The sequence below is a fragment of the Drosophila kikkawai genome, chromosome 3L (assembly GCF_030179895.1).
Source record: "Drosophila kikkawai strain 14028-0561.14 chromosome 3L, DkikHiC1v2, whole genome shotgun sequence".
NCBI lineage: Eukaryota > Metazoa > Arthropoda > Insecta > Diptera > Drosophilidae > Drosophila > Drosophila kikkawai.
This window is the reverse complement of record NC_091730.1, coordinates 27,706,775-27,723,408: the sequence shown is the minus strand read 5'-3', so window position 1 is coordinate 27,723,408 and position 16,634 is coordinate 27,706,775. Positions and strand designations below refer to the sequence as shown.

Sequence of the window (16,634 nt, the reverse complement as noted above, 5' to 3'; positions counted from 1 at the left end):
TAGTGGAAGACGAATTTGTTGCGATTTTGTGATGTTAGTCGCTATGGATTTCTCATCAACATCCAATTCCTTTGAAATATCATTCCAATTCTGGTCCACAATATGCCTATTGTAGTATAGTTTATTCTGCTGGTCCCATAAACATTGTTTTTTAAAAACGGCTGCAATTAATTCATCATTTATTATAGACATTTATACAAAACATGTGCTTCAGGAAAATCGCAAGTCACAAGTAAATTGCAGTGTTGCCAAATGAAAATTTGGCTCTCCCCCTATCTCAAAAAGTTGAAATTTTCCCCTAAAAATTCCAGTTTTTCCCCTAAAATGTAAAAAAAAAGAAGAAGAACAACTCAAAATAGCAAGCGATCCGTCTTTAAAAACAGTACTGCTCCGTTTGAAGCTGATCGCTTGCGTTTCCTCTTCATCTTCGTCTTCGTCTCAGCGCGCACTATGTTTTCGGGCGAGCGAATTCATATGAATTGTTCTGCACTGTTTTTCGTCTTCAGCTTCGTCTTCATTTTCAGCTTCGTCTCAGCGCGCACTATGTTTGTAGCCTAAATCCTTCGCCATGTTTTCTCTGCGTATATAATTCGGGAAATATTTTTATGGAAAAATCCCACATATTGTCTTCCACTTCTAGCCCCATTAGAAAACTCGAACCCGTCTACACTGGGAGAAATAAGTCAAGTTCAGCCATAAAAATAAAAATGCTAAAATAAATACTTCTCGGCTATTTCAACGCACACATAAAAAATATCAAAGCTTGTCGCGCATAAATATATGTATTTCGAAATCCGATACTTGTTCAGGGCCAGGCTCAGCCGGCCGCATACGGCAGAACGGCAGCGAGTGCTGACGGAGGCACATCCGATGCCTCGATTTTAGCCTTAAGATTTTGCCTTAGGAAAAGGTGTCCCCATAATCGATCCACTCTCTCGGTCTCCTCGGTCAAGAGCCAGACCCAATATGCGTTACCGCTGACCCTTTTCGCTCTTCTGCAAATACCGAATCAATTACTTTTTTTTGCTCAGTATCCCGGTGGCTGACACTCTCCATCTCACATCAGCCCACCGTTTCGTCAAAAACCTTTTTGTCCCTGATCTTTATAAATTTGTAAAGAGTCGTGACTGAGTATATCCCAGCCGTCGAAACTACCTTACAGAACGGCGCCCGAACAGGTACATGGGGTTTACAAATACAAATTCTAGACGACCTAAATATGGCCTAAAGACCCATCTGGGTATATTGAGTTAGATGAAATTTCGGTTCAGCCACTTAGAAGCGAAATTTTCAAGTCGGAACGTTAGGAGAGTCATATATCGAGGAACACAAAATCTAGGGCATAGAGGATCGCAGATTTTTGGAAAAGAAAGATCGTGATTCAACGAGCACAAGAAAACAAAAAACGAAAGTTGAAGAAAGTAAAAAGCAGATAACCAGAAAGCTTGCAAATTCTAAAACAAATATAATAATGAATGTACCGAAAAGAATCTGCACACTTTCAATTGTGAAAAGCTCTCAGTGGGAGCATTCGATCATGCCATGCGGTGCACCGTTAGAAAGCTCTATTAATTCTGCGTTGTTTGCATGTTCTCTTTTCACTATTTGTTTTGCACATTTCGCAATGCCTCGTATTGAAGAACACGTCCGTCAAAAAATTGTGCACAATTACTGCACAGAAAACGGTGTTTCGTACCGAAACTTAGCCAAACGCTATAAAGTAAGCGTTAATAGTGTTAAGAATATTATTATCAAATTTGGGAAGACATGTTCTCTAAAAGATTTGCCAAAAACTGTCAGAAAAAAAGGTCCAAGGGATGCCAGCGTCGATAAGAAGGTGCTAGCTTTAATTGAGAAAAATGCCACGACGTCAGTTCGAGATTTGGCCAAAAAAGCGCGAACGAGTGTAAGTATGGTGCAGCGCATGAAACAACGGCATGGCCTAAAGACTTATAAAAAAAAAAAAGTGCCAAAAAAAAGTTTGCGCCAACAAGAAGTCGGCAAAACGAGAGTACGCAAGCTTTATGATCGCTTGCTCACTGATGCAGTGGAATGCGTCGTAATGGACGACGAAACATATGTAAAATTGGACTCAAAAACATTACCAGGCCCCCAATTTTACACAAAAGCCAAAGGTGAAACAACTAGCGACTCGGTCACCAAAATAGAATTGGACAAATTTGGGGAGAAAGTCCTGATATGGCAGGCAATTTGCACATGTGGCCTAAAAACCAGCCCATTTTTCACAAATGGCACAATAAACGCAGAGGTTTACCAAAAAGAGTGCATTAAAAAACGTTTAATACCGTTTTATAGAAAGCACAACGTGTCGACAATATTTTGGCCAGACTTAGTGTCAGCGCACTATGCCCGGTCAACATTGGCGCTCCTTGAGGCGGAGAACATCAAGTTTGTTTCAAAAGAGGAGAACCCACCAAATTGCCCAGAGCTGCGTCCCATTGAGAGATATTGGGCCATCGTTAAGCGAAATTTAATAAAAAATGGTAGTCTCTCCCAAAATAACAAAGAAATGAAAAAAAACTGGATGCGTGCAGCCGGCAAGGTCACCAAGGAGGGTGTGCAGAACCTGATGAGAGGAGTTAAGCGAAAAATTCGCTTAAAAATAAGAAGTTAATTTTTTTTTAATTCTGTTTATAAAAATTGAAAGTTTAAGTTTTGCTATAAAAAGAACAAAAAGAAAAATTGAAATCGAATCAAAAACATGAAAGTTATAGTAGAAAGAAAGTGTGCAGTTTCTTTTCGGTACATTCCTTATTCAACAAGAAAGGAAGCTAACTTCGGCACGCCGAAGTTTGTATACCCTTGCAGATTGGTTTTCATATTTATATTATAAATTATAATGCCGAAAACAGACACTAAACAGAGTTTCATAACATTTTACCTATACTTATTATGTTTACAGTTTGACAGTGTGACGCCTCTATTCCTTCGGCGCACAACCTCCCATGTAAAATAAGCTCTAGATATTAAGTATATAAATAATCCCCTTATATTATAGCTATGTTGTAAGCATACATATTAAGACGGCACTGAAGCCACTGTAAATATTAAAGCTTTCTTTGGCACTGGAGCCTTAAGCGACACAAACTCAAAGTATATTGATAGTAAGAATAGTTAGTTTAAAAACAATAAGCTAAGTTAGGCACCTCAGAGGTCGCCGAACCGGGTAAATTATCGACTAATCGAACTAGCCGAACCAGATCAGTTCTCGGTGAACCGGTTCGAACCACCGGTTCACTCAAAAGCTATGACAGCTCGCGTCTACCGCCATTCGATCTCTTCCGCTGAAAACTTTGTACCGAGGCAGACGTGCCCATCGCCGCGTCTCCACGATCAAGTCCGCATCCGAGTGCACCGTGTTCTTTGCCCACGAACGCGACGAACACACCCACACCGCGACATCAGCTACAAGAGCCCCCGCATCCACGTGCCGAATCCTTTGCCAGGCAACGCACGCGATCTGCCGCCGCACGCCCGCAGACACGTGGGCTAGATTTGTAAGTTGCAGGATTGATTTCTGTAAGGCAGTAGTAGGACTCACACTTACACTCAGCGTCATATCTCTGCGTACAGGGCAAATATTTTTAAACTTGTCACTTTGACAGGTAAAATCTTAGGCTAGACGTGATATAAAAACATTATGATTTTTGTTACGGATAGTCGTAGCAATTACCTTCATATTCCATATTTTAGAAAATTTTTATCTTCTTTGGTACCCCTATAATTCGTATTTCGCCAAAACCCTCTAAAATAACATGCTTTCAAAAGTTTGCGTACAGCTGAATATAGTTGCATTTATTGGTAAGTTAGTAGTCCGATTTGAATTGCATTATCAAGATAGGCAAAGATGCAACTGTCAAACGATTTGTCAATGCATTTTTAATTATGGACGGCAAAGGAAAGCAAATTCAAGACTCCGAAAGGAAAATCATCTTAAAATTGCATTTGGAAGGAAAAAGCTATAGAGATATTGGCGGAATCTTAGGTCGCGCACACTCTTCAGTGCAGAGAGTCATAAGTAATTATATTTCGACCGGTTCTATACTTCCCAAGCTCCGAGAAGGCCGCCCATGTCGATTAACAAAAAGGGAAAAAAGGAAAGTAGTTTTCATGGTCCAAAACAATCCGAAATTGACTTCCAGAGAAGTGCAGCAAGAGGTGGAAAGTCGGTTTTCTAAAACCGTTTCGTACTCGACTATCCGAAGAATTATAAAAAATTCCGGATTTATGAGCTGCGTGGCCAGAAAGAAGCCCTACATTTCCAAAACAAATCGAGAGAAACGAATTCAATTTGCAAAGGACCATATTTCCAAGCCTCCAGAGTTCTGGAAGTCTGTGATTTTTTCCGATGAAAGCAAGTTTTGCATATTTGGTATAAAAGGAAAAAAGTTAATCTGGCGCAAGAGCGGAGAAGCCCTTAAAAAGCAGAATTTACTTCCAACTGTAAAACATGGAGGAGGTGGAATAATGATATGGGGTTGTATGGCAGCTAACGGCGTTGGAAATCTGCACTTCATCGATGGTATTATGGACCATAAGATATATATCCAACTGTTAAAGGATAATTTGGTCCAAAGTGCAACCAAACTGCGGCTCCAGAACAAGTTTATCTTTCAACAAGATAACGATCCCAAGCATACAGCTCAAAATATCAAGCTCTGGTTGCTGTATAACGTGAAAAATCAACTGAAAACACCGCCACAGTCTCCAGACCTGAACCCCATCGAGCACCTGTGGGATTTATTGGAACGCAGAATTAGGCAGCACTCAATTACATCCAAAGCAATGCTAAAAACCATATTGCAGCAGGAATGGGACCAAATAGCCGAAGCTGAGACTGAGAAGTTGGTTAATTCTATGCCAAGACGTCTCGCCGAAGTCCTAAAACGGAAAGGTTATCCAACCTCATATTAAATTGCGATAAAATGGTCAATAAATGCAACTATATTCAGCTGTACGCAAACTTTTGAAAGCATGTTATTTTAGAGGGTTTTGGCGAAACACGAATTATAGGGGTACCAAAGAAGATAAAAATTTTCTAAAATATGGAATATGAAGGTAATTGCTACGACTATTCGTAACAAAAATCATAATGTTTTTATATCACGTCTAGCCTAAGATTTTATCTGTCAAAGTGACAAGTTTAAAAATATTTGCCCTGTACGCAGAGATATGACGCTGAGTGTAGACAAAATATAAAACAATAACCCAGCAGACAAAAACTTCGTGAAAAATATTAGAAACGGAAGTTTTGCGGATCCCAGGCGGACAAAACGTCCGATTTAGGCTCAAGAACGATAAGACAGTAAATTACCTGTCCTGGGGTTTGTGGCAGCAAAAGCTATCATTTTCGGAATCCGAATAAGATTTCGATTGCGGATCTTATACTATGCAGCCGTTTGCCCGTCCGTTTTTGAGCATTTAGCGAAACTAATGCGGAAAATCAGAATCTTTGTTCGTCTTTAATATTTTTAGCGGACATTTTTCGGCTCCATCCGCACTAAGTCCGCTGTTTGTCTGCTGGGAAACTAACAGTCGAACCCACCCGTAGTAGTATTTCCCTAGTAGTATTGGTCACGGTTTTCAGGTTCCTCCGGTCTCTGTCCCGCTGGCGACCCAAATACTGCGTTTCGGAATTTCCATTCGCACGTGTTTTGCGACCATCCAGTCTCCTTTCAATCCTTTCCCGTGCCCACGGCCGCAGCGTCACGCCAGCACAGGTCCATTCCGTGCACAGCGTGCCGCCGTGACTGGAGGACACCTGCTCCTCTGCCCTCGCCAAGCTAGGAATCCTTTCCCGTGCCCACGGCCGCAGCGTCACGCCAGCACAGGTTCATTCCGTGCACAGCGTGCCGCCGTGACTGGAGGACACCTGCTCCTCTGCCCTCGCCCAGCTAGGAATCCTTCCCCGTGCCCACGGCCGCAGCGTCACGCCAGCACAGGTTCATTCCGTGCACAGCGAGCCGCCGTGACTGGAGGACACCTCCTCCTCTGCCCTCGCCCAGTTAGGAGTCCTTTCCCGTGCCCACGGCCGCAGCGTCACGCCAGCACAGGTTCATTCCGTGCACAGTGCGCCGCCGCGACTGGAGTACTCAGCTTAGGAATCCTCTGTCGTAACTGCAGTCGTAGCGTCACGCCAACACCGGCTCCTCCGTGTACAGCGCGCTTCCGCGACTGGAGTACACCTACTCCTCCGCTCACGCCCAGCTTAGGAACCCTCTGTGGTACCTACAGCCGCAGCGCCACGTCAGCACAGGCTCATTCCGTGCTCAACGTTTCGCCGCGACTGGAGGACACGTGCTCCTCTGCCCTCGCCCCGCTAGGGACGAGCCGTAGCCGCAGCGCCACACCAGCGCTGGTTTCCCACGCACCGTGCACCGCCGCGACTACGAGTGCATCCGCTCCCGTATCCACTCCTAGATTAGGAACTCTTCGACACACGCTGCCGTCACGCCCGCACTGGCCATTCCGCGCACCTTGCGTCACCACGGTGACAAGTGAAACTCTGCTTAGCCGACCCGTAGCTAGCCTCCGCGCCCAACCGGAGTTAGCTAACGTGTGACGCTGCGCGCACAAAGTAGAGATAAAAATAGTAGAATAAATAAGAATATAATATGTAAGCAAAAATGAAGTAAAGAAACCAAATGAAACATGAAGTAATAGGCAATAAGAACACAAATGTGAACAGAAAAAGGAAAAAGAAAACCAAAAGAAAATGAAGTAAAGAAACCAAAAGAAACATGAAGTGAAATGTGAACAGAAAACAAAAGAAATGAAGTGGCTGCAATAAACACAAAAAACAAGGGAACATGAGGTGTTTCAATCGAGCAAACGCGAGGAAGGAGGAAAAGGGAAGACACACGCGAATTTAAATCAAAAGCGCGCGCGCGCACGATCAGCGAACGGCCACACTGGCTATACGACGGCCGGGCACACTATCGGAGGCAAAAACCGACCAGGGAGCTGGCCACACTAGGGCCTCGCCGAGCCCTATATAAAGCGGGCCACGGCACTGGAGCAGTCACTCAGCCGCTGATTGCGATCGTAATCACCCAAGCAGCCAAGTCACTTTTCGGGAACCAGGTAAATCCAGGTTCCGCCCAATACATAGTAGTTAGTCGTAGTCCTCCCCGCTAACCCCCCTCCCTCCTCCTTGCTGACTTCAGGGTCCAAATCTCTGCTGACTTTAGGGTCCAAATCTCTGCTGACTTTAGGGTCCAAATCTCTGCCGACTTTAGGGTCCACCTCTCTGCTGACTTTAGGGTCCAAATCTCTGCTGACTTTAGGGTCCAAATCTCTGCCGACTTTAGGGTCCACCTCTCTGCTGACTTTAGGGTCCAAATCTCGGCTGACTTTAGGGTCCAAATCTCTGCCGACTTTAGGGTCCACCTCTCTGCTGACTTTAGGGTCCAATTCTCCGGGCAGACTTTCGAGTCCCAAACCGCACTTCTCCGGCAGACTTTCGAGTCCCAAACCACACTTCTCCGGGCAGACTTTCGAGTCCCAAACAACACTTCTCCAGGCAGACTTTCGAGTCCCAAACAACAACTTCTCCGGCAGACTTTCGAGTCCCAAACCACACTTCTCCTGGCAGACTTTCGAGTCCCAAACCACACTTCTCCGGCAGACTTTCGAGTCCCAAACCACACTTCTCCTGGCAGACTTTCGAGTCCCAAACCACACTTCTCCGGCAGACTTTCGAGTCCCAAACCACACTTCTCCAGGCAGACTTTCGAGTCCCAAACAACAACTTCTCCGGGCAGACTTGCGAGTCCCAAACCACACTTCTCCTGGCCGACTTTCGAGTCCCAAACCACACTTCTCCTGGCAGACTTTCGAGTCCCAAACCACACTTCTCCTGGCAGAATTCCGAGGCCAAGACAACAACTTCTCCGTGCAGATTTTCTTCCACCCTCCGAGCCGACTGGCGAACCAACGCGACGGACGGCATACGGACCTGCGCGGCCAACAACCACCCGCCACCCCGAACAGAGCCAACCTCTCTCTTCTCCCTCTTCCCCAGGCACAAGCTGCAGCTGACGGCATCCAGAAGCGAGAGGACCCACCCAGACGCGTGAAGCCTACGCCCACCGTCACCCGGGGTTCACGGACACGATCTTTTCCGTCGGCCGAGCCATCCTGTGGGTCACCAGCACAGCCGAAATCCTGATCAATTTACCTCCCTGTAACATTCCGTCAATAAACCGTACTCTTACTCTTTACTGTATTTCCCTCTCGAGTTCTCCCTGGGGGGGCAAACGGATCGGGGAAAATCTCTTACAGCAACCACGCCTGAACCAAATAAATATATCTGCACAGACCCTGGACGTCCCGCTGACTACCCGTGGACGACAGGACGTTACAAACGCCTCTCTGACCCCCTGGCCATTCCCCCCGACCCACGTCGCCCGAATTCTGGGCGAGATCAAGCAAATTCCGCCAGGAGTCCGCCGGAGTTGCCACTCCGCGCATCCGCGAAAGCAGTACACACAAGCAGTGGGCGCAAGCAGTGCCTAAAAGCAGTTTGCGACGAGCAGCTTTTGTCAGGGACTGACCGATCAAGCAGATCGACGAGTCGATAAAAGCAGCGCGGCGGCCAGCCATTGACCAGCAGCGCGTATGCCCCGCCTGCTCCTGGGGCATCTAGTGACCACATCGTCCGGCATCCACCTTGCCGACCCTCGACAATCGGAATTTAGTGCGCGTAAGTTCGCAACCCGGGTCCCATACGCTGTTATAATAATTTCCTACAAATATTTCCGTCCCCTCAAAACAAATTTCTTGAAGAGGATCCCTGGTCACGACTGGGATCTATCCCGGCCGGAGAGATTCGTTACAACAGTTACAGTTATACATTCCCAGCTTAACATTTTCTCTACATCTACGGATCGCTTCTATGGCAGCTATATGATATAGTTGTCCGATTTTCATAAAATGTATACCAAAATTCTATAATAATAAGCAAAGCTCATGTCTCAGAGTAGATGAAAATACGTTGAAAAACAACGAAGTTATAATTTTTTCTATTACTTTCCCTATCGTTCCTATGGCAGCTGTAAGATATAGTCGTCCGATTTTCATCAAAATTTATACCAAAATTTTGAAATAATACCAGAAGCTCAAGTGTCAAAGTAGATTAAAATACGTTGAAAAACAACGAAGTTATAATTTTTTTCGATTAATTTCCCGATCGCTCCTATGGCAGCTATAAGATATAGTGGTCTGATTTTCATAAAATTTTTACCAAAATTCTGGAATAATATAAAATGGCTATATCTCAAAAATGATGGAATAATATTGAAAAACAGCCAAGTTATAATTTTTTTCCAAAAATTTATCGAACATTTGTATGGCAGCTATATGATATAGTCGTCCGATCCGGCCCGTTCCGACATATATAGCAGTGAGAGTATATAGAAGACTATATGCAAAGTTTCATTCAGATAGCTTTAAAACTGAGGGACTAGTTTGCGTAGAAACGGACAGACGGACAGACTGACGGACAGACGGGCAGACGGACATGGCTAGATCGACTCGGCTTTTGATGCTGATCGAGAATATTTATACTTAATAGGGTCGGAAACGTCTCCTTCACTGCGTTGCAAACGTCTGACTGAAATTATAATACCCTGCAAGGGTATAAAAAATACTATAATAAAGATTAACGTAAGAGGGTTATCAACCCATCTCACATTTAGCAGGGGACTTTAACTCAAGAGCTCAAGAATGGGGTATGCCATCAACTGACTCTCGAGGCTGTAGAGTCCTAAATATGGCCTCAAGAATCGGGATGCTAACAGCAAAGGTAGGTGCAATGCAAACATTCAATCGAGTAGGGAACGTGGGCACAATCCCCGACATAAGACAAGTGACAGAAAACTGCGCGCACAAAATCGCCGACTGGAAAGTTCTCGATAACTACAACGGAAGTGACCATAGCTATATTACGTTTAACGTCAATCGACTGGACAAAGCAAGGCTGATAAAAGAAATTGACGCAAGGCTGAACCAACAGAGAGGCGGTAATATAGCCAGCAACAATATGACAACCATAAGGCAGGCTTGCAACGCCGCAATGCCTAAAATGGGCAGACAAGGACAAGAGCGTACTGGTGGACCCAAGAGATAAAAGCTCTCAGAGAAACGTGTATAAAAAACAGACGCCGCCTTACGAGAGCTAGACGGATAGGGATCTTTACAGAAGAAGAATTCAAGAAATCCAAGAAGGATTTAAATATTGCCATCCGAAAAAGCAAAACGGAGAAATGGAAACGCCTCTGCAACGATATCAATAGTGACCCATGGGGGCTCGGATATAAAATCGTGATGAAGAAGCTCAGAACAAGAAATCCAACACCGGAACTAGAAGAAGAGCAAATGGACCAAATAGTCAAAACACTATTTCCCGCCCATACAAATAGCATAGCCAATAGCCGAACACCAGATCGAGCTCTTCACTGAGGACGAGCTACTAAAAGCGGCAAAAACCTTAAAAAGGAAGAAGGCCCCAGGGCCCGAAAACATTCCAGCAGAAGTCCTAACAGCGATCGCGGAGAACCGACCCCATATCCTATTGGATATGTATAACGAGTGCATTACCCGCGGGAAATTCCTAGATATTTTGAAGGTGCAATGGTTGGTCCTGATAAGCAAGAGCAAGGGAGACCCCCTAACCCCGTCAGCTTATCGACCATTATGCATGCTTAACACAACCGGGAAGCTACTAGAAAAATTGGTCAAGCCACGACTAGCAGCAGCGATCGAAAGAGGAGGGGGTCTTTCCCCAAGGCAGTATGGGTTTATACCAGGAAGATCGACAATTGGAGCAATCGAAGAAGTCGTGAACCAAGCTCTCAGCAGCCAACAGGGCAACAACTTCTTCTGGACGTTAAAAACGCCTTCAACAGCGTTAGGTGGGACAACATAATTGATGCTCTGAAAAGACGATTCCAAATCCCAGGATACCTGATGCGTATAATACAGGACTATCTCTACCGACGACTACTGTATCAAACAAAAGCAGGGGAGAAATGCATACAGATAACTTCAGGAGCCGCACAAGGATCAATACTTGGACCAGAGCTATGGAACATCAGCTATCACGAAATTTTCCACCTAGACATCCCAGAGGACACGACTATCGTGGGATAAGCAGACGACATAGTCGCAGTCATTACAGCGCGCAATACCGAGTATGCACAACGCAAGCTGACGCAAGTAATGATACGTGTAAAAAGATGGCTGAACTCACACGATCTAAAACTTGCGGATGAAAAAACGGAGCTATTATTAGCTACCAGGAGAAGGATCCCCCTAGAAATAGATATGAGAGTAGGGGAAAACGTTATAAGGACGCAGAAGGTCATAAAGTACCTAGGAGTAAAACTCAAAACTAACATTTAGTGCACACATACAAGGGGCGAAGAAAATAGCGACCGAGACTACAAAGGCGCTTAGCTGACTCATGGCCAACGTGGGCGGCCCATTACCATCAATAGGAAAGCTTCTAATGGAGATAAACCACGCAATCATGCTGTACGGATGCGAGATCTGGGCAGGAACCCTTGAGACAGCCTGCAGGACAAAACCTCTACAGGAGGTGCAAAGAACGATGGCTCTATGAATCGCGAGCGCGTATCGAACGGTATCCGGCCCTGCTGCGCTAGTAGTCGCAGGCTCGATACCAATCGACCTTTTAGCCAAAGCGCGAAGAAAGATATACGAAAGACGACAAGATGGAGACACGACAAAGGCACTAATCCAGCGGACCAGAGAGGAAACCCTCCGACAATGGCAGGAAAGATGGACAGCAGAAGGGAGAGGCAAACCCCACATACTCTTTTTTGCGACGGCAAATGGGAAGATGCGTGAGGCATTCCCCCTCCTCAACCCCAAAAAAAAAAATAATATTATTATTATTAGTGAATCGATCCCTTCTGTTTAGTATCCAGCACCGTTTGATTTACGAAAACGCAATAATAGCTCTTTAAATCCGAAAGAGAGAAAGGAGGAGAGAGAGCAGGAGAGGAGTAAGCAAGCTAAGAAACTCTTAGCAAACGTCGCGACGGCTCAAACAGAGGCAAAGCACACAAAGCTCAAAAAGAAGTACAAAACCAACAAAGGCTGCACAAACCATGATACAATTATAATTCTATCATGGCACAAACTATGTTGTCAAATTTATATACAATTAATAGCAAAACAGATATCCTGTACATATGTAATATAAAACATGGCCTTATAAAAGTTTAAAGCGGAATCAAACAGCTCTACTGGCTCAGTACTTACGTGTTCAGCAAACCTTGCGTATTTACCCTCCTCGGATAAATAATCACTAGCGCATCGTTTTAAATGAGCAATTAGGTACTTTCGGATAGATTTCATGGATGGCAGAATAATACTGCATACAACAGATAAAAGTGCCCAATTTTTTAAATTTATTCTTGAATTAACATCTGGATGATCCGTTGTCTGCTTGATTAACTGAAGATAAAGTTCATTTAACAAAGACTCTTTTTTCATACATTTCTCCAATATGGATTGTACTATTGGAATATGTTCATCCTCAGCCCGTTTTATTGTTTCGCCTGTAAATAAAACGAAAATTGGGGGTTAATAAGGTGAAACGACATCCTGAAATTTAAAAAAACATATTAATTCTTTTTATTATTTAAATTAAATGTTTTAATTTGGTAATCTGTCGGTTTCGATACAAATTAAATGCTTTGTTTAGGTGCCCATTAGGATCAATATAAAAACGGTATCAAAAGTATGCATATTTCTTGTTTGCGGGGACACCTCCCGCCCAAGGAGAACGCGGGAAAAATAAAAAACAACAACAAAATTAGATTAGAGCACTAGGAGCTAATTTTGAACGTATTTAATTATTTAAAGTTCTAGATGTTAGTCAAGGAACGTGGAAATTGAGCCGCCCTACCAGGTAGGGGCTCTCAACATCATTGATAATTAGGTTATCAAGAAATACGACACCAAGCATCCTTCTACGGTTAGCTAGGGAGGGTAAGTTATTTAATAGAAGTCTATTAGAATAAGACTGAAGTCTCAAGTCAGAATCTCAGGGTAGGCCACGGAGGGCGAAAAGTAAAAAGTTATTTTCAACAGATTCAATTCAAGGTAATATGGACCCCAAAGGACTCCAGATTCATGAACCATACTCCAATATATGGCGAACTAATGAATTTGTTTTCCGAACTTCGACAAAATACGTAATATCCCTAATTAATCATGGCAGCTTAAACTGGCCATTGGGCGATCACACGAAATTAAAATGTAGTTGCCATATAGCATCAGCTGTAGAAGGTGCAAGGAACCAGTGGAACAGTTGACGCCAGAGCAGATGCTAGGTCACTACGCAGCATTAAACAATAGCAGAAGCGTCTTTTCGGGGCTGACCATCTAGAATCACTGGGACAAGTAGAAAAGCTCAATATTGCAGCTATCTTTATTTATCTTAATGCTTCAGGATGGTACTGAAAAAGACACAGTCATAAACAAAAGAAAACAACACACAAAAAGAAAGAAGAAAAAACAAGGCTGTGGACCAATATGGAGCCTATCTCTAATTAGAGACTGAAAAAAGAGCTCCACCACTTTAACCTACATGGTTGCGTTATCAGAATAACATGATCACTCATTAGTGATGGGTCAGTAATCAAGTGGGTCCTGATGAACACTTAAGATACATTACGCCGTCGTATAAATGATCGGATGGGACCCCATAAGAGTCTAATATAGTTGTGTCTTGTCTCCCTTCTTTAAAGGTGGTAAGGCTTAAATTAGAGCCTAAAAGTAGAGCTGAGCAAAACCAGTTTAGGCAGAAATTATGTAAGGTTAGGTTTTGACGTTCGGCAGCTTCAAGGCGCAGGTAAATATGGACGGCATAGAAATGTGGACTGAAATTCACGTGATTCCAGACGAGAACATGAAATTGTATGCAATTTGACACAATAATTAAATAAAAAGTGATGGTCAAAACTGGAACTGGATAGGCGTTTAGCCTATTGTGGTAAAAAAGAAGTGAATGATCGGGTGCAGAAATGGCTTAAGGAAGGAATAATCAAGCCAATTACCCCGGAGTCTGCTTCTCCAGTTGTTTTGGTGGACAAACAGAATGGGAAGAAGCGTTTGGGCTGCGATTACAGTAAGATTAATGAAAAAATAGTCAAAAGTAATTTCCCAACAAGTTCCCATGGAAAAACTTTAACCCTCTCATGGCCGAATTAAAATGGGCGTGGTTACATTTCGGAGCGGTGGATTCAAATTACGCAACATCATCTGGTTATGTGGTTATCATGCCGTATCATGCCAGAGAGTTTAAAAGCTCCTTTGGATAATTTACTACATCATCGGGATTTGTTATGGAATCAACGGATTTGTTTGATACGAAATCGCCAGTAATTTTTGATTGAATGGTGACATTCAGGGCGTGAACGTCATTATTCTTTGCGGCAAGAATTGCTCGTTGATTTACCCAAACATAATTCTGATCTCACTTATATTGGGAAAACATTTTCAATAAGAGCTAATTTCTCAATTAGCTCTACAAATCGGCAAAAGTCCTTGGTAAGAGTAATTAATCCAGATGTAACAATTCTTTGGGAAATTGTGCAGCACTTTGATCATTTTGAAGTTAAACTGTCATTTTAGTAGTAAGCGATAATGTTTTTATGTTATTCTATAAAGGTGGTGCCTTCAGGCAAGCATTCAAATCATCTGCAGGCGTTCCACGGGGAATTACTGGCAACGTCTGCCTGAAATCACCTGACAACAGCCGCTTCCGTTGCATAAACAATTTTCCCATTGCACTGGATCGGGGAATATTGCATATTGGATAATCAATTGTGTTTAAATTAAGTGGCAACTTAAACCCAACCTTAAACCTAAGAATTTACGATATTTACGTTACGAAACCATTAAATTAAGTTTGTTTATTTTTACATATTTCCAAGGTTAAGATACTCTCTCATAAACTCGTGAAATATGTCTTTTAACTCGAGATTATTTGCAAGTCTGCGCTCCAACGAAAGAAATCTGAGTCTTGCCGTTTCGAAGGATAAGCCTAGAACACTTGGATTTGTCTTAAATGACAGCTTCACCTCAAAACGACCTGACGAAAGCCTTTCTACTGTGTTGTCTGCTGTATAAACAGCCTTCGATCTCTCTGGGACTTAATCCAGTTCCCAAAATCGTTCCACCAGTCAGTCGAGAGAACTTATACTTTCACTGACAGTAACGCTGCCTCGATGAGCGTTGAGTGTACTTCCCCGACACACTCCATCCTAATAATGTTTTCTGAATGGAAGGATGTTCGGAACTCAACTTTATTTGGCCTACGCTTAGAATTTCGAAAAAGGATTCTGCGCCAATCAGCAAGTCCACTTTTGCGGGCACTTTTCTGAAAACGAGGGTCTGCCAATTAAAAGTTTGCTGTAATTTTCCATTGGGCATAATTGACTTCATAATCGGGCTGATTAGATGAAATTGACCTTAACACCCAAAAATTGGTCGCGAAACTATGAGCATTGACGCGAGAGTGAATTGACGTGTGAACCTTGAGCCGCACTACCGAATCGTTCTTCCCGACCGTAGTGATATTCAAATATGACTCCTCCCTATGTAACCGCAAGAGTTTTGCTAAATCTTCGGCCATAGAGTTTATTTGCGACCCCGAATCTAAAAGAGCTCATGCTAATTGAATCTGTCCGAATCTATCCCGCACCTTAACGACGGCAGTGGCAAGAATCACTTGGTCGCTAATTCCGACATGAGATGAGTGGGCTTGATTTGAATGATCAAACGCTACAGGTAACAACTGTGATTGCACTTGAGGACCTGATCCCAAAGCTACTGGTTGCTGCTCTACCCCATATCTGTGAAGAAGTGTGTTATGAGGCTTTGAGCAAACGAGACACTTTGTTGCTTTGCATTTTTTAACTGGATGAACTGGGTCTAGCCAATTTATGCCGATTGTGTTTAGTGAAATCAAAACGTTGAATCACGGATAGAGCCATGAAGGCTTAACAACTACCTAAATTATGATTCGTCGCTGAGCAATACTGATAATTTGAATCAGGTTTGTGATCTGTTTTTGTGCATGAGAATGACGATTTTGAGTATTCCTTATTCGAACCTTGGCTAGGCTTCCCTTTACTTTTGGTTGATTCATCAGCAGCTAAATGCTGGTATCACTGATTCAACTGAAACGCACAATCAGACCATGTTGGCAACTTATTATAATCTAGCTGCTCCTAAAATCGGAATTCTGTCGTGTGATCTACCTTGGACATAGCTGTAAGAATAAAAATTGCGTTTTTGATCTCCTGTTCACTACCCAACGACTGCAATTATGCATACAGAGCCGATATTTCATCAACAAGAGACCTCAAGCCTGATGCAGAGGGTCTCGATACCTGTCGTAGACGTTTTTCAAACTAGCTAATGCTTCCTCAAAATTTAACTCCAAAACTTGAAACGCCTTTACAGTTCCTAATACATCACCTGTTAGACATGTAAGCAAATGGTTGAACTTTTCTATATTTGTTAGAGATGGGTGGTTATGAACTAAACTCTCAAAAAGACATACATTTTTTGTA

At 43.4% G+C, this 16,634-nt stretch overlaps 1 protein-coding gene across 1 annotated transcript in view; it reads right to left on the bottom strand.

Moving 5' to 3' along the window:
- Myo81F (Myosin 81F) overlaps positions 1 to 16,634 on the bottom strand; it is a 530,639-nt gene that overhangs the window by 95,626 nt on the left and 418,379 nt on the right. The window contains exon 18 of the mRNA XM_070285196.1: positions 12,310 to 12,608. Coding sequence (XP_070141297.1) covers positions 12,310 to 12,608 — 299 coding nt within the window. The remainder of the gene's footprint in view (positions 1 to 12,309; positions 12,609 to 16,634) is intronic.